General features: G+C 35.6%; 1 protein-coding gene across 4 annotated transcripts in view; it reads right to left on the bottom strand.

Annotated features, from left to right (window-relative positions):
* The window catches only part of LOC121317469 (DNA (cytosine-5)-methyltransferase 3A), a 225,264-nt gene extending 219,423 nt beyond the window's left edge, over positions 1-5,841 (bottom strand). For 2 of the 4 annotated variants that reach the window (XM_041253429.1, XM_041253430.1), the window contains exons 1-2: positions 5,706-5,841; positions 1,146-1,334 (exon numbers count right to left, since the gene is read on the bottom strand). In XM_041253429.1, the coding sequence (XP_041109363.1) occupies positions 1,146-1,229 (84 nt within the window). In that variant the 5' untranslated portion in view covers positions 1,230-1,334; positions 5,706-5,841. The remainder of the gene's footprint in view (positions 1-1,145; positions 1,335-5,705) is intronic. The other 2 variants (XM_041253431.1, XM_041253432.1) reach the window with 1 other exon arrangement.
* Between the last annotated feature and the right edge of the window lie 18,023 nt (positions 5,842-23,864).

Below are 23,864 nucleotides of genomic sequence, written 5' to 3'. Positions count from 1 at the left end.
TATATATGATAGTATATAGTACATATATATATACATATATAAAGAAATATTTGATAACTGTCAAATATTTCTGAAAATTATATTTCTGCAATTTAACTGAAAAATAAATGTGTAATAGTTAACTGTAAATACAGAATAAATACTGTTTAAAGTCAAATAAGTGTAAAATATATTTTACTAGGAGAAACTGTTTTTTAACAGTACAACAGGAGTCAAATATATTATTTCAGTTGATTTATTTGATTTAGTTGGAAAGAATGCTGGGAGTTAATATGTAAACAATCCTTTGTGGGCTTTACCAAGGTGAGCTATTTTAGTGGGGTTGTCTTTATTTGGGTTTATGATGCAGGAGTGCTTTGGAGGGTGACTGAGGTACTGCTATTAAGTTGTCACTCCAGTTGTAAAATTATTGTGTTAAACTTACGTAGGCCAGATGTGACTGAGAACAATATTAAACCTGTTGGCAAGAAATCATTGGGACACTTTTTCAAGTGACTTGGCAACAGAAACAAAAAAGGCTATGGAGAACAAAATAGGACACTCGTTGACAATAGAGTATTTTGATCAGACATATTCCAGCTGAAATATCTGACTGTACCAGCCAATTGCTATTACAGCACGCTTTTTAAATAATTATTTTTAACACCTGGAATAGGTCTTAGAGAAACTGTTCTGTACACTTTGTCACGTCAGCTGTCGAACGTTTACACAACCCATTTAAGCCGTTTTTCACATTGGTATTATACACAAAAAAACGGCATTTACATGCATAGATTTAAAAAAAAAAATCATACTGTACTTTATGTACGATATGATTTGATACATTTAGTTGAAAAAATTGTTACTGAAAATCTGGATCAGAACAGTTAATCGCATACATTTTTTTTTTTTTTTTACCGTTTAAGCCTGTTCTCTGCTATACAGTACATTGCCTACGTAAGCCATCGTCTGACTGCAGCAGTAAACCAGACAGCCTTCCTGCAGTGTCTCCCAGGCCACTGCCTGGTTTCCCGAAGTGGCCTGATTAGGCTGTTTGATACAGTTGCTATAGATTTAAGCAAAATTAGTAACATTCCAAATCAAAACTGAATATACTACGATAATTAGGTCACTTAAAAAAAAAAAAAAAAAAAAAAAGATCTTACCACTTTATATGCAGCTGCGTCATGATCGAAGTCGGAACTTTTGAATGTGGTGGTAGTGGTGGCTGTGGCAGCGTTGGACGGCATTGTGAAAACAGGATTTTTACAAAACAGCTTGAAACAAAAAAAAATGGAAAAAATAAAGTAGCATAAGAGACTTTGGGTGGACCCTCCACTATCCGTTCTTTTTACCTGTGGACAAAGAACCAAATGATGCAGTGTGTAATTAGTGCAGTTAAAACTAAACCGTTAGTCAAAATCTACACATTTGATTATGTATTACTGTACAGTGTGTGTGTGTGTGTGTATATATATATATATATATATGTATGATGTGTGTGTGTGGTGTATACAATACATCTTTGTTGACACGATAACGTGCACATTAATCATTCACTTTAAAATAATGATAATTTTAATTTAATAATAATTAAAATATACTGTAACCTATGTCTATAGGCTAAATGTGATTTGCAGTACTCCGCCGTTCTTATACAAAAATAAACCTTAGTACTCATAGTTTCTACTGAATAAACCATTACAAAATATACAGCGCCTATACAATTCCTTTAAGGTACAAGCAATCTCAAATATCAAACCTGAGAAATAAACAGTATGGGAGACTGGTAGAGGGACTGGGAGAGTTAAGAATACTGTGAGCAAAAACATACAGTGTATGCTGTACCGAGGATTTGGGGAAAGTGGATACATAGGCTGCATGTATGCTGTTGTAAGAAACAAAACTACAACTCAGGCATCTCGGTACCGTGTCTGGACACAGATGACTGATTTTACATTGTGATGCTTCGTCTAGAAATGTACACATTTTAAAATAAACTGCGTGTGTGTTATTTATTAAATATTGTTAGATTTTAAAAAGTGTGCCGTTTTTCTGTTCTTCTCTACACTAGACGATTTAACATGGCGGTTTTTGAATCTGTGCCAACATAGCGTATTGTGTTTTTTTTCTCTTTTATACTTCTCAGACAGAAAGACCACTTCCACTAAAATATGTCAAACATTAGCCCATTTGTTATAGCTTAGCATTTGTTGCTACGTCTTTGACGTTTTCTCTCATTCATCCTTGCTGCGCACTCTCAGCACACATAGCTCGACTCTGACGTAAAAAAAAAATTGGAAAAATCAATCTAACCTACCGCTTATAACATTCTCTATTCAGATCTTTTTGCATATGCTCAAAACAAGGAAGTAAAGAATTTAAATGAGCAAAGTTGGTAGTAATGTTACTGTATTGCGTAGTAAACGAGGTACCACATACTCTATACCTAAACAATCGGTAACTGAAGTCATATTGTAATAATTGTGGTTAATAAAAAAAATCACACTACGCTCCTTAAATATAAAAAAACATCTTACTTACACTTTTGATTCGGTTGTTTACTACTGTAATTACACTTTCTTTATGTGTGTTTAAATGTGTGATCCTGCTGCATTAGCCACGAGTTGATGATGATGTAGTAGTGGGGGAAGCTAATTTATTCTAGATCTTTCCATTTCCTACGTAACTCCCCATGCTTAATATACATTTAAAATAAATCTATCTTCCCTCTTCTTGGTTTTAAAATAAATCACTTTTAAATCAGATGGTCAGGTGTTCTTCACACTGGTGCAACTTATGTCACACTTATCAAACAGACAGTGCAAAGGGAACTGATTATGGGGGGAGGGGGGTATTTTGTTAAAATGAAATGCCAATGTAAACTTTAAACAATTCAGTGTGCAATCTGCACTACTATGTAACAGTACAGTTTTATACAATGTATATTGTAAATCTAACACACCAGTGTTTGGCACATTTTTATGTAGTTTGCATTATTTTAACACATAGATGGAGGATCCAAAAATGAACATGAAAGTACTGTAATCTGACTTCGTAGAGGGAAGAATAAAGACACTCACAATGTGTTATCAGAACCGCACTGCCCTTTTCGCTATTCGGGATTGGGCGCCGCAGATTGAAAGGTCGGTGCTACAGTGTACCGGCCCTACCATCTGCAGTCTGAATATTCGTTAGAATTCAGCAATTTTAGACAAATTACATACCTATGTATTACGTCAAAATTCAGTTTGTGCAGTGGTACTGGGTTATTATTAAATTTTAAAATTAGACTACTCACTGTGTATTTAGTCGTGCCTACACTTTATATAGAATTGATGTATTTTATGTAATTGGGTTTTATTTATCATGTAGAAGGAAAATGAATACGTGTGGTTAATACAATTTGGATGTGTTATCAACGTGTTAGGCTACATAGTTCAATTGCACGAAAACCTGACCAATGTGATTCTGCAGGATCTTGCTGTTTCAGCGCAACTTTTAATATATACCATAAGCATTTTCAATAGGTCATACTATTTCTGTGAATAAATGAATGTATGACGCTCAACAATAAATAAATAATAATAATTAGGAACTGGTTGTGGTCGGATACAATTTTGGTACAATTTTGTCCAAACAACAACACATGATGTAGATCTGTTAAATAAACTGGATTTTACCGATCTGGGTGTTATCTGAGCCAAAAAGATGCATCTCTCAGCTTCTAGGTCGGTTCCAATTATTATCTGTTTAACATTTCGATTATAAACAGTGGGTTTGTTCTGTGCAAATACTACTGTTCGGACATTCTAAACATAACATGTGTACCACAGAGTTATTGACATTGTTAGCAATTACAACAAAATGTACTATTGAAAAAAAATCAGATAAGCTACAATCTAATTTTGTATTACTGAATGTTGTTTTTTTTTTTTGGGGGGGGGGGGGGGGGGGGTTCTGACTGTAAAGGTGTTTGGGAAAAACAGATTTTTTACAGCCTGCTGGTGCTACTAGACAGTGGTAAAGCCTATTATATCTCATTTTCATGCAACGGCAATCATACAGGTTGGCTTAAAATGCATATTTCTCCACTAAAAGCAGCATTGCTTAATTAATGGATAGAGTTTACTCTGTAAATATGTGCTGCCTAAATGTTACTGTATTTTTGTCTGAAAAACTAAACTTTTCCGATGACTGAAATAAATCAAATGTTGAAGAAAAAAAACAAAAAAACAGCCATTGCAAAACACGTGTCTTGTCTGTCACTAACTGCCACTAAATACCTAAGGGCAATAAAAAGAAAAGGGTAAAAGGAGAATGTGGTGTCTGCATGGTTCAATGTTAAGTCTGGAATGATAACGTGTGAAGACTTGCAAAGAATACTAACCACCTATAAGGGAAAGCCTTTGTAACAACAACAACAACAACAACAACAACAACAATATAGGAAACATTGTACTGAACCCAGCTGTGGGTGTATATACCTACCATGCATCTATTGCATTTCCTACAGTATTTACATTTGCAATAATAATTGTCTGAGAGTTAACCCGTCCTTCCTGCTGTAACACATTACGTAAAAGATCGCATTGAAAAATGTAGGTCAAAATCTGCATCATTTACATTAACATGGTGTTTATGTCTTAATTGAATACAATACTAAATACCCTATATTAATAACGCCAGTTTAAAATAATGATACAATAAAAAAAACAGATCAAACTTTATACATTTACACTGTTTTATAAAATATTGACACTATATATCGAGTGTCACGCAAATTCAGACAGACACGCATTTAAACATTTCAGTTATTTTAATTACTGTAAAATGTATACATGCAAACGTTACATCCCTTAATACGAATGTAGGAGTTCTTGATCCTGGGGGCATGTCAGCATTAAAAAGCATTATATATATATATATATATATATATATATATATATATATATATATATATATATATATATATTATAATATATATATATAGTAGTCACGAAGAGTAGTTACGTTACAGTCAGCGTCGTTTTATGTTCGCAGCAAAATACAAGCACCGTCTTCATACGTGGTCTGGGAAACATTAAACTTCCTTTTTGGTTTATACTGTGAAACCAAGCTTCCATATTTAAATATCGAAGGTAAAAATACGCATAGCAAAACTGGGTACTTTTTCAACCAATCGCCATAATAGTATATATAATATATATATATATATATATATATATATATATAGATATATATATATATATATATCAAATAGCTATTCTATGGCATTAATGTAGGTACTGTAAATTATGCCAATGAAAAAGTACTGCACGCAAGCATAATTTGCTATTAATATTGTTATCATGGACACATCTGCAATAATGAAAAAAAGGCAAACCTACCACCTCTGTCACCATCATATGACCACCCGTTTTAGCTAAGTGTGACTACAGAGGTACACATTGCAACACAGAAAATCCAAAAACTTGATAAAGTAGCAATTATTTTGTTAGTCACTGTTTTTTTTCCCCCCAGGCTACTCCAACTTCATGTGCACATCGCACTGCCTAAAAAAACCCACCGCTTCAAACGCACATAAATGGTGCCAGTTTTATCCTCCATATAATGGCATGCCACCCTTTTGTGGTTGCCTTCTGCAGCTGAGAAGGCTACCCTCATCCCAAGGACTACTGACAATGGGTAGAGGGGTTTAATTAGTGGATCACATTTTTAATTACCCTTTTTGCCAGTCCCAGGCCTGGACCTTTTCGTTTTTGCTGGCTCCCGGATCTTCCTTCTGCTTCTCTCCCTGTCCTCCTCCCCAGCCGGCGAGGCCTCCTCCAGCTGCTCCGATCTTACTGCAGAAACCGGCGGATTGGACGGGATTTCACGGGGTCCTAAAGCGAGTTGGATCACCTCTCAATAGGACATCACAATGTAGTTGTCTTCTCAAGTGTTCAAAGTATTTAGTTTCTCGTTTAATAAATCAAATGTCAATTTATTTCGTCAGCATGGACATGGCTACCAAATATGTTATTTTATTTATTTATTTATTTTTTACATTATCCCTGCTACAGTTTCGCCAAAGGGGAATCCCCCCTAGCGGGGTTTGTAGTCATGTGTTTTATGCACACATACAATATGCGTTTTTGGCCAGTAGGGGTCATTCATTGCAACAGTTTCAACACAGCAGCTTGAGCCTCTATTTAAAAGTTTTTTGACAGCAAAAAGATTATGCGCGCGCGCACAGTGATCTCTGTCAAAGTCCACCTGGGTCAAGCTGTTTTAGAGCCAGTCAGAATCTCATGGGACAGAAGAATGACAAGCAATTTCATTAGAAATGCCTCGATTAAACAGAGATCAGCTTGCTGGAAATGTTGTGTAGTGATTTTTATATAGCTTATTTATTTTTTGTTGCTACTTTGTTATGTGAATGTAATAAACGATAACCAAAACGGAGAGACCCCCGTCCCCTGGCTCCCCTCATTTTACAACGCCATTTCCACGTTTGTTTTATTTGAAATGTTTAAAGTTAAATTTCAGTTTTTGTTTGGTTGTTCAGCTACAAAAACACGCAAGTAAACCTCATGTTTGTTATTACTTTATGAAAACGTATATGGCCACTGTTTACTGTGCATCAGCGGCAATGGCGAGGAATATTTTAAAAATAAATAAATAAATAAAATGAGGTGTCAACTTTATGTACAATTTAATTATGTAATAAGCAAAACAACGCTTAACTTTAACTGCTATTTTGCATCCTTTGTTTTGTAGTTATAAACTGGCTTGGATAAATTAAGTGCTGTGATTGGCTGAACAAGATCACATGACAGTGCAGTAATAATTGTCTTACAGTATAGCTATGGCACCATAGGCACCATAAGGGAATAATAATAATAATAATAATAATAATAATAATAATAATAATAATAATAATAATACATGAACGACTTTCCACAAAACCTGTGACCTTTTATGAGGATTGGCATTTTAACAAATTATTAATGCATGAAGCAGAACCACAATCGGATTTCAGAAACAATTTTAAAAATTCAGATATCTCTCCTGCTCTGCAGCGGCTTTAAACAAGGTCTGGTTCGATATACAATTGTGTTTTGCTCGCCGCAGACAGTAGGGGCAGCGTAACCTAACACAGACGTCGTTTGTCATCAATACAGATGAAAATGGTCTGGAGTTTGTGACCCTGTTGCTCATGTGCAAACAAAAAATCACAAGTATGTCAATGCGATCAACCGTGAAAGTACTTGTGGTACATGTTTGCCTAGCCTGGTGATTCTATGTGCCTGTCAACAGTTTTAAAAAGTACCTATTAATGTCAATTACCTCAGAAACTTGATGCCTCACATTTTAGAGAAAATTGGGCTTTCAGTACCTTACACAAACCACTCAGTCCGCAGCATTGCTGTCCACATATTATCTAATGCTGGTTTACAGTCTAAGGAAATTATTTCGGTTACCAGTCATCGGTGTGGTCAGCTTCTCTTGAAGTACTTAAAACCTGGAGTAGGATTTACAAAATGACGTCTCCTCACACTCAAAAGCACCTCCCTTGACGTAGGCCCCCAAGTGACAGTGCAGTGGCTGGCTTTTCCGTGAATCCTCTCACAGATGTGGGAAATCAGCCTGCTTTCAATTTCTTGAAATGTTCTCGAAATGTTACTATAAATGGCAATGTTTAATTTAATGTTTATGGCAAATAAAAAAAGTAAAAAATATATGTCACAATGAAACAGTCCTCAGGGACTATTTTTTTCTCAGTGGAAGGATACATAATACATTTCTTATTTTTTTTCCATAAAAACTTTAGTTTGTGTAATTATTTTAAAGAAAAAAAAAGTAGCCATTTTAGAATTTTTACTTAATTCACTGGATTAAAGTTAGACTTACACAACCTATTCTTTACTACTGGTATATTTTCCTATTTTAACGTTTTACATCGGTGCAACGTCTTGCTGTAAAATAAAGCAACGACTCCCTGCCCCTGCTGCTGCTATGCTTGCTCCGCCTACGTTTTTGAGCAAACGGCTTATACGATATCGAGGCGTGCAAAAACTCGTTTACCCATAACGAAAAACTTTGTTAAATTATAGTTTACCATAAATTTAAACTCTTGGAAATACCTTTTCGTAAAGCAGGGGTCGTGACTAAAATTATATTCTAAAAATAAGGATAAAGCTAAAGCTTACGGTGGGACCTTATATATATATATATATATATATATATATATATATATATATACAATGACAATAAATACGATTTTCGTAAAACCATTGGTACATTTTGTAAAATACTTTTATGACTATCCAGATAAAATTTTTTGTCTTTTAGTTGAAGACATAACGCATAACTCTGACTAATAATAATAATAATAATAATAATAATAATAATAATAATAATAATAACCACTGCAGACATTGTCTTTTCTGAAGAAAAAAATGAATTCTCAATTATTTGCAATCACGTATGACATTATAGAGTTATCAAAACTATCTTTATATCCAGTGTACTGGCATCTTGACTCAATGGAGTCAGCCTATAAAGTATGAGTTTTATTGTCATAAAACTAATCATGTGGGAGGCAAACCATGGTGTACAATATCCTAGAATGCATGTTTTCATTATGTCTTGAATGCATGTGTAAAGGATCGAAATAGACTCGTTTACAAAAATGATATTCTTAAATTCATATAAGCGGGAAACATTTAGCAGGTCATGGTAAAAACACTGAAAAAAAAGCCAGTTCTGCAATATTATTTACACCTAAATGGTACAAATGATCCCAATAATGATAACCATTACATTCATTATTTGTACATTTTCTCTTTCCACCAAAAGTATCAAATTGAGCACTATCAAAATTAACATTAATTATGGATGAACTGAAAGGCACACAATCATAAGTGCTGTAAGACATTACATTATTTACAAAATATACAAATACATGTTAATATCATTTTATTATAAATATTAAATTCAGTTTTAATTCATGTATGTTCAGTTCTGTTATTGTGTTGATAATATACATTGTACTGCCATTTTTAGTTATAGTCAGCGCAGTGATGACCATGAAGGTCCTTGACCTGGTAGAACTATATTTAAGCCTATGCTGCTAGTAGCCTGTCATAAATTATCAAGTTGTTAACTGACTGTTCATAGGATAAAAAAAAATATACAACTCCACACAACACAGTTACAATAATGTATGATACTGTAGGCCGGTGGTTCCCAACCTTGGTCCTGGGGACCATTGGCGTAGCTATGGGGATGGTTTTAGTGGTTTGCACTGCTGAAAACAATTAAAAAGGTCTAATTAAGCAACTTATCAGTTCATTTAAGGACTTAGTTGTAATTAAGAGCTCAGGTGGAATAAAAAACAGCAGACATAGGAGGTCATCAGGACCAGGCTTGGGAACCACTGCTCTAGGCTAGTGTAGTTTATTTTTCAAACAATAAATTACGTGTACCAGTAGTTTTACAAGATCAATGTGATTATACTGTATTTGATTAATGAAACTGCATTCCTGTATGCACGCAATGTTTTTGCCACAGTATACAATAGATACAGTAGCTGCAGCACAGTGTTATCATGCGCCACCACTGAATTGGAAATCTTTGGGTTACCAGGCTTTTGGACCGCTCGATGATTTTAAACCGCCGAAATGCCCACAAGAGGGTGGGGAGGATGGGGACATTTCTCCTGGGCCCTGAATGGTGCACTGAAGAAAGGGAAGATATATATATATATATATATATATATATATATATATATATATATATATATATATATATATATATATATATATGTATCAGTGGTAGCTCATCATAAGAGGCTATGGAGGCTAAGCCTACATGTAATCATGTAAAAGTAAAAAAAAAAAAAAAAAAAAGCTTTCCTTATGTCATGCTTTCCAAGGTAAACTGTATTGCTATTGGCTAATGTACCATCAAAATGGGTGGGATTCTGTGTGTTTTCAACCTACAATCAACCTCTGTCTGTCAAGTTTTAATGTATTGGTATTGGCTACATGATGCAAGTTTGTGGCTAGCCTCTGCCACTCATAATTAGACTTAATCTTGACATATCTGTTGCCAGACAGGTTATGGGTCACGTGTGGCTACTTGCTTAAGTTTCGATTTCCATACAGTACATTGTAGATTGTTTTAATTCATACGTCATGTTCCTCGCTTTCAATTGAGGAAAAAATAAGAATGAAAAATAACAATAAAGGTTGTCCAATGCTTAAATTGGACCTTCTTCAGCAGAATGGACCAAAACAAAAACACCTTTTTAATTGGTCATGGTACGAAAAAACAAAATGGTTGACTGCAAATGTTCGCAACTTGGTTTTTCAAACCAGCTCTTCATCTTCCCAGTGGATTTCTGTGGGTTACAGTGATTTAAAAAGTCTTCCATGGGCTGTAAAAATATTTTGACTACAAATGACATCACTCAAGATTCAAGCAAGTAAGTCCACAATGTTTTTTTTATATTCTTATATTTTTTTTATAGCTCTCCAAACAGGTCAGGGACAAAGTTGTGGAGAAGTACAGATCAGGGTTGGGTTATAAAAAAATATTTGAAACTTTGAACATCCCACGGAGCACCATTAAAGCCATTATTAAAAAATGGAAAGAATATGGCACCACAACAAACCTGGCAAGAGAGGGCCGCCCACCAAAACTCACGGACCAGGCAAGGAGGGCATTAATCAGAGAGGCAACAAAGAGACCAAAGATAAACCTGAAGGAGCTGCAAAGCTCCACAGAGGAGATTGGAGTATTTGTCCATAGGACCACTTTAAGCCATACATTCCACAGAGCTGGGCTTTACAGAAGAGTGGCCAGAAAAAAGCCATTGCTTAAAGAAAAAAATAAGCAAACACATTTGGTGTTCGCCAAAAGGCATGTGGGAGACTCGCCAAACTTATGGAAGAAGGTACTCTGGTCAGATGAGACTAAAATTGAGCTTTTTGGCCATCAAGGAAAACGCTATGTCTGGTGCAAACTCAACACCTCTCATCACCCCGAGAACACCATCCCCACAGTGAAGCATGGTGGTGGCAGCATCATGCTGTGGGGATGTTTTCCATCGGCAGGAACTGGGAAACTGGTCAGAATTGAAGGAATGATGGATGGCGCTAAATACAGGGAAATTCTTGAGGGAAACCTGTTTCAGTCTTCCAGAGATTTGAGACTGGGACGGAGGTTCACCTTCCAGCAGGAAAATGACCCTAAGCATACTGCTAAAGCAACACTCGAGTGGTTTAAGGGGAAACATTTAAATGTCTTGGAATAGCCTAGTCAAAGCCCAGATCTCAATCCAATTGAGAATCTGTGGTATGACTTAAAGATTGCTGTACACCAGCGGAACCCATCCAACTTGAAGGAGCTGGAGCAGTTTTGCCTTGAAGAATGGACAAAAATCCCAGTGGCTAGATGTGCCAAGCTTATAGTTACATACCCCAAGAGACTTGCAGCTGTAATTGCTGCAAAAGGTGGCTCTACAAAGTATTGACTTTGGGGGGGTGAATACTTATGCACGCTCAAGTTTTCTGTTTTTTTTGTCTTATTTTTTGTTTGTTTCACAATAAAAAATATTTTGCATCTTCAAAGTGGTAGGCATGTTGTGTAAATCAAATGATACAAACCCCCCAAAAATCCATTTTAATTCCAGGTTGTAAGGCAACAAAATAGGAAAAATGCCAAGGGGGGTCAATACTTTCGCAAGCCACTGTATCAGGCTTATGTCTTCGTATGTGATTATGTCACATACCAGCCCTGCTGCTACTACTTGTTATATATATATATATATATATATATATATATATATATATATATATATATATATATATATATATATACATACACACACACACACACACACACAATCAGTGCTTGGAAACAAAAATCTCATCACAGGAGCTCCAGAAATGTTGGTGACATGTTTCACTGGTCATAGTATATTATTTCATTATATGTACAGCACTAAGATATTCATGCCAACATTGTTTACGGTTTTTTTCATACGTGAAAAACACATAAAAGACTGTAGTATATAAAGTAATATTTATCATCCAACCTTGCCTCTCATTATTTTGATTGATATATTAAATATGTACTGCAGACTCAGCTCACAGTGGAAAATGAAATGCCCCTCTGGAAGAGTATTGTTACCTCTAGGGTAAAAATAGTCTTCCCTCTGGTCAAACATTGTCCATTATAGCCCTCCTCTCCAGTCGATATTACTATATACATACTGCATATTTAGATTTTCCTTGGAATCATTTTAAAATCTATCAGATACAATGGATATGAAAAGGTATGATAGTTTGACAGCATAGAAGCGCCCATCCAATGTTGTACCTTCAACAGAGAATTGAAAACTTGACAGCTGCTCTGCACCCATCACATTTTGCTACCTTCAATAAAGAACATTATCAACATATGGTATATTTTAGCAATTGTGACGAAGTGCCCACCCCTGTGTGTATTTTCTATTATATGTTGCGTGTTGTGTGTTTAATGTTGGTGTATAGTCATTGGTACACAGGATATAAACGGGTCTGTGTAACACGAGTGTTTAAAATGTATATTTGTATTTAGGAATGAGGATTGCACAGCACTTCATGTGCAAGTAAAATGTAATATGTGAGCATGGGGAATTGCACTTTATTAATTCACGTGCAGTTGTACTGAGACTCCAGTTGAATGACTGATTACCAGTTGAGTCGCGGTACAGCTTCATAAAAGCAGCATGTTTTCACTCACTCGGGGTTGGGTGTTTAGTGAGTGGAGAACGGGATTGGAGACAGAGGTAAAGAGAATAAAACTAATAATAACGTAAAGTAAAGGAAGCTCACCGTGTTTTGTTTGGTCCGTTTTGTTTGTCTGTTTATTTTGGCGAATATGCCATGTCCTGCTTTTGTATTGTTGCAATCGTTTATTTTCTGTCTGTTTGTTTATTTATTAAATGCTGAGCGAAAGCATTTGCTCAGCTCCACCAAACTCCACCTCTTGTTGTTTTATTTCCTGGCTCTGGTCTGACGCCACCCACTCCGGCCGTCTTTGTGACAGTAATCTATCAATTGGTAGACCAAAATACGGTATTACATTGTATGCACTTAAATACAGTACATAAGGAATGGCAAAACCACATAGTCTAGTTTGAAACACATTACAAAACATATCATGTACTGCACAGTTGTGAAATTAGGGTATTATGACTCCCCATTGCATAGCAGTTTACAACTTACAGTGAATGGCTCAAGCCCTAGTAATGTATTAGTGTACAACATTCGGTCACAGCTCCTCATCATCATGATTTTGTTAATGTAGCCCTGGTTTTAAAGCCTTCAATCTTTCATTGCATAACTAACAGGTTAAACTCTTTTAATGGGTTATGGGTTATGTTATCATTATATGTGTGCTATTCAAGTCCCTGGTCATGTTAAGGCATGTTGAACTGTTACTGGCAGCTTTCATGTGAAGGTTCACTTTTATTATTCACTGTCTCTGCAGTCAGGGAGGCACTGAAGTGTTTTTTTTTTGTTAGTTTTTTTTTTTAAAGCAGCACTGTGATAACGTCCTACTGATTGTTTGGAAGATGCATACCTCTTCACTTATTCAGCAGGTATTATTATAATGTGTGTTCTGGATATTTCAACGATGTGCTCAAAACAGTGCTAATTTTAATATAGTTACAAAGGTCTGGTAGAAATATCAAACAGAAAATCTTTGAATTTATCAAATTGTTTTTTTGCATTTATTTTGTATCAAGTATTCTTTGGCTGTAAAACAAATCTATCCAATAAATGGCATTGCTATTAAGTGTGCACATGGGAAATTGGAGTTTTTGCTACTTTTTGAAATGTAAGAGTCAGCATCTAATTCGTAAATAATATTAGTAAGTCACTTCATCTTCTATTGTATCAAATATTGTATCACAGAAAAGCTGTGGTAAACGGTGCACAATTACCTTTTTTTTTATATAAATCTATATTTAGCACACTTGTGGAGCATACTGTATGTCTATAAATGATGATCCATCAAAACAGGCTTTCAAAACATTCTACACCTGTTTAGTAAGAATGCAGTATGCTTAAACCCTACTATCACATGTTTTGTGCAGGTGGCTTCAAAGGAATAGTCTTTAACAAAGAAAACAAATTTGTTGCAGTTTTGAAGGTGGGCATAACAAGTGCCATCCCCTTATGCATAAATTAATTAAGCTCTCTGCTTCATTTATGTCAGCTGTGCAAAAATGTAAGCTTATTGAGGCATAACAGGTAAACAATTTTGAGAAGACCACTGAGCTTGTCAAATACCCTGGAGCGTTTTACCTTGCTGCTGTTTATTTCTACTGGATCCCTCTGGCTCTCTTAAATTGCATAAGATTGCTCACCGGCTTTTATATTTAACACCACAATATAGAAACTTGGGCAGATTTTAACACTGATTTGAGTTGCAATTCTGCCTGGTTTTAAGTTCTAAAAGATTATTTTTGTTTTATTTTTTGTACTGTAAAAATAATTGTGGCTGTATAAGGTTACATACAGTAATAATAACCACAACAGAATAGTTGATTTAATTATTGATAGCTGTAAAGATATTATACCTATTATTATACTTTCTTTATGGCCCACAAAAATGTAAAATGCACCCTGTGTAGAAATAGGGAGGAAATGGTTAATTTAGCTAAATCTCGAGATCATCTCTAGACTCCTTGGGATGCACTTGAATTACAATGAATATTGAATGCCAACCCTGTGATAACGTTATCTTTTAGCTTTCCTGTTAATGATATGATATTTTGGCAACCAACTGTATTCTGTAATAAAGTCTAGTAGGAATGTGGAAGGTGCCAAATACTCAGAATTGAACCTGGGATTCACCTGGGACCACACTGATTGCAGGTAATACTCTGCTGTACAATAAAGTTTAGCAAGATTAGTTGAAAGCAGCTGCAGATAAGCACTACCCTTAGCAATGGCAAAGCAGTACATATTCACAGAGGGGCAATGAAAGTATATTGGCAGCTACTTTGATTCTGATTTTGATATATCAATAGAATCACAATAATAAAGCAAAACAACACAACACACTTCATTATATCCATTGCGGTACAATAGTACTGTATAAGTAACAATGGTCCTACTGTGTACCAAGGGCTCTGTAGATAAGCTATTATAAAGGCACGTTTCAATAAGATTTGTGGCAGCCATTTTGACATTAAAATTCATCACAGCAACTTCTGCTTTGCAAACTTGATGCGGGTTTGGATGTGGATGATATATGCCAAGTGTCAGATCAATCGCTTCAACGGTTCCCAAGAAGATTTCAAAAGGTTTTATCGAAAAATGCGTTGCAGCGCCAATTGCAAGGACGCAGCAGCAACATTTTTTCAGCATCAGACAGCCAATGTATCCAGCTTGCTAACTGCCAAGTCGGAACCTGGTCAGTCAGACAGCCTCGAAGCAGCAGCAGTTTAAAGTTTTGGGAAGAAAAAAAAAAAAAAAATAAAAAAAATAAAAAAACTTTAACGATAACAATAGGCTTCCCAGCCTTTGGCTAGGAAGCCTAATAATAAATGTGAAGCTCCTTATCATTTAAGAACATAAGAACATAAGAAATTCTAGAACGAGAAAAGGCCATTCGGCCCACCTATATTCACTCGCTTAATGCAAGCGTGGTCTGTTAACACTCAGGAGAGGACAAATAAAAATAAAAAAACCCTAACCATTTAGTTAGTAGGGGAAATAAAACCTCCGGGAATCTGTGGCTAAGCAGATTGCACTTCCTCCAGACAGCTAGCTAAAGGTCCTATTATGGTCACAGAGAGGGTTATACAGTATTGTTCTTGACAGCATTCAATCTATTCTTGAAAGATCCGATAGTCTCTGCTTCAACAACTCTGTCCGACAACCTGTTCCAATGGTTCAGCACCCTTTCTTTGAAAAAGCTCCTTCTCCCCTCCATTCTGAATATGCCCTTCATCTTCCACCTATGGCCTCTGGTTCTCTTCTCTGTGACCTGTGAAAAATAATTATCAGCAGTTACTGTTAAACCCCTTGACAATTTTAAATATCTCTATTAAGTCACCTCTGGCTTTGCTTCTTTCTAGGCTATACAGATTCAGCTATTTCAGTTTATCTTCATATGACATTCCCTACTTTACCATTTATTCTTACTGATTTAATCATTAGATATAGCCTTTCATGCGATACTTTGTCAAATGTCTTTTGAAAATCTAAGTAGATTGTCATACACACTATCCTTGTCCTCTCTAGTCGTCACCTCCTGAAAGAAATCTAGTAAATTAGTTAAACAAGATCTACCCTTCCTAAAGCCATGTTGGCTGTCTCCTATAATGTTGTTACTATATAAATATTTCTCAATTTTGGTCCTTATTGTAGTTTCAATGATTTCACATATGACTGATGTACAGGTCTGCAGTTCCCAGGGTGAAATGTATTTCCCTTTTTTTATTTTTAAAATTTGGAATCAGCAATTATTTTTTCTCATTTTCTCTCCAATTTGGAAAGCCCAATTATTTTTTTATTTCAACCCAGCTCACCGCTGCCACCCCGGAGCTGACTCAAGAGAGACGAAGACAGACACATGCGTCTTTCTAAACGTGTGCCGTCAGCCATCAGCTTCTTTTCACTCTGCAGGCCTGCCATGCAGCCACTTCAGAGCTACAGCATCGGAGGACCACGCAGCTTGGGGTAACTTACCAGCAGGCCTGCAGGCGTCCGGCCAGTCTACAGGGGTCTCTGGTGCGTAGTGCTGGAGCTAAGGACACCCTGGCCAACCTAAGCCCTCCCCACCTGGGTGATGTACGGCAAATTGTGGGCTATTGGGCGCATTCCTGCACTCCACGTGGAGTTCGTTTACCGGATGCGCCACTCAGGAGCTCCTGTATCTCCCTTTTTAAATATAGGAACAGCATTGCCAATTTTTCAGTCCAGTGGGATTGCTCCTTTATAGATTTGTTGAATATATAACATATTGGTTTAAAATCTGTTCTCTAGTTTCCCTGAGGACTCCTAGACAGATTCCATTGGGCCCTGGGGATTTGTTTATTTTAAGTGCTGCTAGCTCCCTTAATACTTCATTCTCTTCTATAATAAACTCTGGTAATGATGTTTGTGTGCATTCTGTTAATTTTGGTATATATCTACTAGTCTGCTTTTTAAGGTCTTTACAGGCCTCTCTGTATTCTGTTTGTGAGGCTGCTCCCTTTGATTTAATAGAAAGATATAATTTACTTTTACTTTTTAATACCCAACGGACTAGATCAATTTACCCATCGTGGTTTCTTTTTCTTAAGTTTACCTTTTCTCATTTTTGGGATAAATTTATCCTGTATTTCTAACATTATATCCCTAAATGTAATCCAATTGTTTTCAGCATCATTATCTATTGGTATTTTATCCCAGTCTATGTTTATAAGCTCCTGTTGCATTCCTTTGTAATCTACTCTCTTGAAATTATATACCATTGTCTATGATTTATGTACTGCCCCTCACACTTTATCATATCATGGTCACTTATTCCTAGTGGTTCTATTACCTGTAAGTTGTGTATCCTTGCTTCATTGTTTGTTAATACAAAATCTAGACATGAACTGTACCTATTCAGGGCATTCACCAGTTGTGATAAGAAACAGTCTTGCACTAACTGTATCATTCTGAACTATTTTCTTGTCATGTGGTCTCAGTTTATGTTTGGGAAGTTGAAGTCTATCGTTATTATTATTGTGTCCTTTCTTACATATTTTTTTGATGCTTGCATGTAGGTTTTTGTTTAGTGATTCATCGGAGCTTGAGGGCCTATAACAGCCTCCCATCATTAAACCTTTAGATTTGATTTAATTCTAAGTCGTGTCAGTCTTTTCTAACTATGCTATATCCTTCCATGTTAAACTCGTCTCCATTGCTTGGAATTAACCAGGATTCCGTTATCCCTATAATGTCATAGTTATCCACACTGACTACGGCTTTTAGTTATAGAAATGTATTTCTAATGTTTCTTGCATTTAAATATAGGCATTTCAGTTAATGAACATCGGCAACAATTTGGTTGCACTTTGTAGTTTGCTGTGTAGCTCCCCTTGGCTCTAGTCTCCCTGCCTCCCAATTCACTAGTTTAAGCTCTGCCTGATTGCTCTGTTAACTGTCTCCCCCAGTGCACTGGATCCTCTCCTGTTCAGGTGCAGCCCGACCCATCTGTACATGCCACGCCCCGTCGAGCAGCTTCCCCAGTGCCCCATAAACCTGTGCCCCTCTTGCCTACACCAATTTTTAAGCCATGAGTTAAAACTTCTAATCATTGCATGTAATCTTGGCCCTGCACATGACACCAGCAGTATTTTTGAGAAAATTGCTTTTATTTAATACTGAATTAAATAAAATGTAATATTCAGAAATCATTTTAGAACTGTTTGTGGCTTCTTTAATTTTTTAATAAATCCAAGCATTACAAAAACGCCACTGCATTTTTCTGATAGCAATCTTGTAACGTCTTAGAAAGTGTTTTGTCTACAACAACAGAACAGTATTGCAATATAGGCCCACACAATGTACAGGTCAGGATTTGAAAAGCTCACTCAGTTCTAGATTTCCTTCGAAACTGGGAACATTTCAATTCCTTACCACTAGGTGGGGTTGTTTTTAGTAAAGATGTGCTGTGTTCTTTGAAAGATGAAGAGAAAAATGCTTTAACAAATACAGTATATAAAGTAAATAAACAAATCAGCTGATTTCAGGTGCCCTCAGTGTAAAAACATTATAATTTGTGTCAAATGTGATCTTTAAGCGTTTGTGAGTAATTACCAGACCCTGGCTGTCTGTCTTCTGTCTGTCTAGCAGAAGAGTTCATTCAAGGACAAAGGCATGATACAGTGCTTCTGCAGCCTCCTTCAAATGCAGTTACTTTTCCTTTTCAGCTTCAATACAGTTCAGACCTATGTACATACTGTAGTTTAACAAATCAGTAATACTGGAACCCACTTCCGAATACAGGAGCATTGAATATAGCGTAGTTAGGCAGTAGTAACAGTATTCCATATGTTTTTATTTTTATTGAAGTAAATTGCCGAGTCCATTACCGAATTTGATATCCAGTCAGCACAATATTGGGACCTATCACATTAAATAATTATTCAGCCATCCGGTGATACAGAAATGCTGTGTTTCAGTTATTCCATCCTGTTGAGATTTTTCATTTTTTCACAGGACAAGCTCAAGGAGCACCAGACGCTACAACAATGAACTCCTAGTTCACTTCCCCATGAAAGACACACACTCTCGGTTCCTGAATGGGCAGTTCCAAAGCAGCTGCGACAAACATGCGAAATAATAAAACCAATCCATTTTCAAATTTCTGCTTTTACTGTATGCTGTTACTGAGAACAAGCTATGTTTGTGTTTAAATTGTTTTGTTTCTCGATTGTTAAGCAGGCCTTTGGGGAATGCATTTGTAATGCATTGAAGTGCTCCTCAAAACAGTTTTCACCTAAATAAAACTAAGTTTAATTATTAATGAATTGTGTAACTATAAGCCTGGGTATTTGTTTTTAACCTCCCCCAGGATTATAGGCCACATTTGGGCTTAAAATAACAACAAAACAGCTGTGTATTGCAGGATTAGTGAAAGTCCTAAAAGTCTCAAGAAGATTACATGCAGGGAATCAGCTGTATAAATCAATTGCCATACAATACATTAGAATGGTGATGTCTTATTACTGGAAAATGAAGTGTAGTAAAAGCATTTTGTAATTGACTTGATGAAGGGGTAATTAACTAAGGTATATCTGTTTCTACATTTAAACTAAAATGCTATGAAAGCCAAAGATATATCCGACTTTCCATTTATAAAGTGCAGCTTTTTTATCTTAAAGAAAGTGATGGTGCTGCTCTTAAGAAGTTCTGGATTTGCAGTAGCGCGCTTTCTGATTAGCCTCTGATTAGACATGTATAAGGTGACCATGTGGCTCTGTGTTCAGCGGGACAGTTTGGGACAGTTCAGGCTTTTTAACTCAATGCAGTCTGGTACGTTTTAGCTGTCTCAGGTACCATTCACTTACCTCTTTCCTTTAAGAGAAGCAGGTCTACGCATACCAGAATGCATTGGGTTGTGAGTCGTAAAGCCTGAACTGCGCCAGTGAACACAGAGCTATATGATCACCTTAGACATGTATAATCTAATAGCATAATAAATTGAACACATGCTGTAATGTAAAATATATTTTGTACATTTCCAAAAGACCATCATTTGTTGTATTAATTGTAGGGTTATTAGGGGGATCCTTATCTGGTAACAGAGCAGCACAATAGTACATTAAAACTCAATATTGGTTCTTTTCTCACCTGGTTTCATTTGCTTTGTTTAGCCAGGCTACATTGGCCATGAGCTTTGACATTTTCAGCAGTTATTTATTTTTAACTTTACAAGTTTGGTAGCTTCGCTCGTTGGGTAGTACAGCTACTCGGCTTGAATTAAGATAATAGATACACCATAGCATCTTTCCACTAAAGGGGAATGTCTCCATCCACTTTCATCAGCTTTCATTTCAATAACCTTGTTTTTTTTTTTTTTGCTTTACTAAATACAGCCCTCTCTCTGTTTCTGTCTTGGATCTGCATATTAGTTAGCCTACTGAGCCTAAAATAGAATTATCTATTTTCAGGTTTATGTTTGCTCAGCTTGCAAAAATACAATTCAGTGATGGATACTTACTAAAACTACATGCATGTACATTTAAAACAAGGGGGCGTATTTTCAAAGTGTTTCTGTCGTGAATTTTGTCAGCACTGCACTGGTCTCGGGTTATGCTCCGATATGATTTTTGTATAACTTATTTCCATGTAAGAGACTGAATCTGTTCAATTTGTTATAATAAGGTTGTATTTTTGAAAGAAGGAAAATACATGTTAATGTCAAAACTGAACAACTAGCATACAAGACCTAGGAGTTTATTACACGGTTTTATTTTTGTAAGCAGGTAGCTTTTCTCTAATAATAATAATAATAATAATAATAATTATTATTATTATTATTATTTATTATTATTATTATTATTATTATTATTTTATAATAATAATAAAGGAGAAATAATCAATACATGTCAAACATATTTTCTTGCCTCTCAGCATAGCAGGTCCTAAAAGACCCCTGGTCACTGAAGAACTTTCATTTAATTAAAAAAAATTAAGAGGGGGATAAAATGTCATTCAAACAGAAGAAAATACATATTTTATATGACATCATCAAAAGTTGGAACACAAGACATTATTCAGTTAAGCAAGTTAGATGGAATGTATTTTTTTCTCATCTCATGTATGTTAGAAATTACATTTTACAGTATATAATGCACAGTTGCACAGTTGGCTTGTCATGTGACAAGCCATCTTCCACATTCCTTGTGATTTGGCAACTTTATATCACCTTAAATAGCTTGAATATTTGTTTGTGATTACATTTTAACTATGGTGCCACTATAGAAACCAAAACATTTTCTAAAACTACTGTATGATGAATGTAATTGCAATGTTATGCTAAAACTGATTAGTTTGTTTGTTTGTTTTCTTTTTAAACAACAACAACATTTCTGTTAGTACTATACATACAATTAAATCCCAGCTGTGGGTACACAATGCATGTTACAAGGTGGTGTGAAAAAAAAAAAAAAAATTATTTAACAATAATTCTGGACAGCAAGCGCACACAACAGGGATTGCAAAAATGTATGCACAGCTACTCTGTACAGGACGGAGAAAAAAAAAAGTCCAATTCACCCCTTGACACTGCTGCTATACAGAAGCTTAACAGATATTATATCTGGCAGGCAAAGTCGTTTCATAATTGAATGCATTTTTCATGCATTTAAAACTTTAGGGATTGACAGGTACAACAGTGAAGACTGTAGCTCCGCTATAATTAAAGTGTAACCTTAAGAGAGGCCCTTTATGGAATACTAATGGTAACTCCATCTGCCTGGCTCCTGAGTAGAGGCAGGCCGTTGAATCACATTGATGTACATGGCACTGTGTTCCGTGTGCTGGATTGAAAGATGGTACAGGTGCAGAGCTTTATTCTCCTGTGCCATCCATCCCTCACCTTTCACATTAGGCACATTCATTACATAGGTTTTTTTTCCATTTCTAAGAAAAAAGTAAATGATTTATGACACTGCCATTATAGTAGTCTTTATATTTAAATAAAAATGTATATGGCTTCTATGAATAGTGCCTTAATTGTATCCCAATTAATGTTTCAGAAATAAATGATGATCAAAAAGCTCCATATTTTACTTGAGATAATTAAATAGGAAATAGCCATAAAACAAGTCAACAATTATTTATAAAGCATTAACACGTTGCCAAATATACAGGGCTGTAATGCTCCTTTCAAGCTGCTAATTTTTCTGAATACCTACCAAGTTGTCCATATTCATGGTCAGGACAACCAACTTGCATGCCTTGAAAATGTCAATAGGGTTAGGACCTCATTATAAGTGAAGGCTGTTTTTAGTTTTGAGCCTGCTCTTCCAGTACACAGTGTTAGATACGGAAGCTCCTTCAACCAAGAGAGCTCCTACTGTATAGAAGTGACTCTATCAAAGCCTGTGAGATCTGCTGTCTTGCCCATTGGGAATGAGACTATGATTACATTAATAATAACTATAATGATCTGTGAACAAAAGATTTTTGTTATTTAGTAGTTCTTCGTAGTTGCTATAAGGATGATGATGAGGTCATAGTTTAAATTCAGTATGAAATAGCTTTACAGAGCATGTCAAGGGTTCAGCAGAGATTCAACTAGTTATGGTTCATCTCTGAAGCTTGAGTAATATACATTGAACATGTGTTCTGTTGCAAAATATTTGACTCTCTCTCTGTTTGCCCTTACATGATTGTATTTATTTTTAAACAGACGTGTGAATGAATGAAAAGTTTGTTGGAACATACTGTATGTCTCAAAGTAAAGGTTTGCTCAATATGTGTTTTTATGTGTTTATTCTATTTTTATGCAATACAGGCTTTATGATTATTGCTTAGAATATTTAATTTTATATTTATTTAATTATGGGGTTGAATAAGAGCCAGCAAGAGACCAGTTGAGCTGGATCAGCAGTAGAGATGACCGAATTAATTGATTTTGATTTTGATAAATTGCCTGTTTCCTGATCTGTAAACTTTGGTTGACCACATATTATTTATTTCATTTCTTTGGTGGACACCTTCATCCATATATATATATATATATATATATATATATATATATATATATATATATATATATATATATATATATATGTGTGTGTAAACAAATGTCCTTAATGTCAGATATTAGAGATATTTTGATTTTTCTGTAGTGTTTTGCCCCATTGTACCCTTTTTCTAAAAAAAACCCAAACAAAACAAAACCTTTAATTAATACAGTCATTTAAACTGAGACTCTTCAGTGGTACAAAGTTGTTTCAGGTTAGTTTTGCAACAAGTAGTACTGTAGCAGGCTTTTTAAAACACTGCATTAACAAATGCATTGGAATAAACTGTTCCAAATATTTTTTTGGCAGCTGTTTAAAAAAAAAAAAAAAAGATAAACCAGACACACCTGGTTCTTGTGACTCTTTACAGTCTGGGACAATTCCCACAGGACAGTGTTGAAAGAGAAAAGACCCTTCTTATTTATGTTTCAAAGCACATGGAAATGCTGCTTTGTGCCAGTCAAACACATGTCCCAAAGGTGAACTGCCAGACTGAGGGGAAATAAAAAACCTCTAGGCCAATTGAACATTTGTGTCCCTGCCAACATATAGGAGAATAGGAGATGGTTAGAAATGATTAGTTGCTATAGAAACAGGTCTTAAC

The sequence above is a fragment of the Polyodon spathula genome, chromosome 6 (genome assembly GCF_017654505.1).
Source record: "Polyodon spathula isolate WHYD16114869_AA chromosome 6, ASM1765450v1, whole genome shotgun sequence".
NCBI classification, from domain to species: domain Eukaryota; kingdom Metazoa; phylum Chordata; class Actinopteri; order Acipenseriformes; family Polyodontidae; genus Polyodon; species Polyodon spathula.
This window is presented reverse-complemented; position numbering and strand designations above follow the sequence as displayed.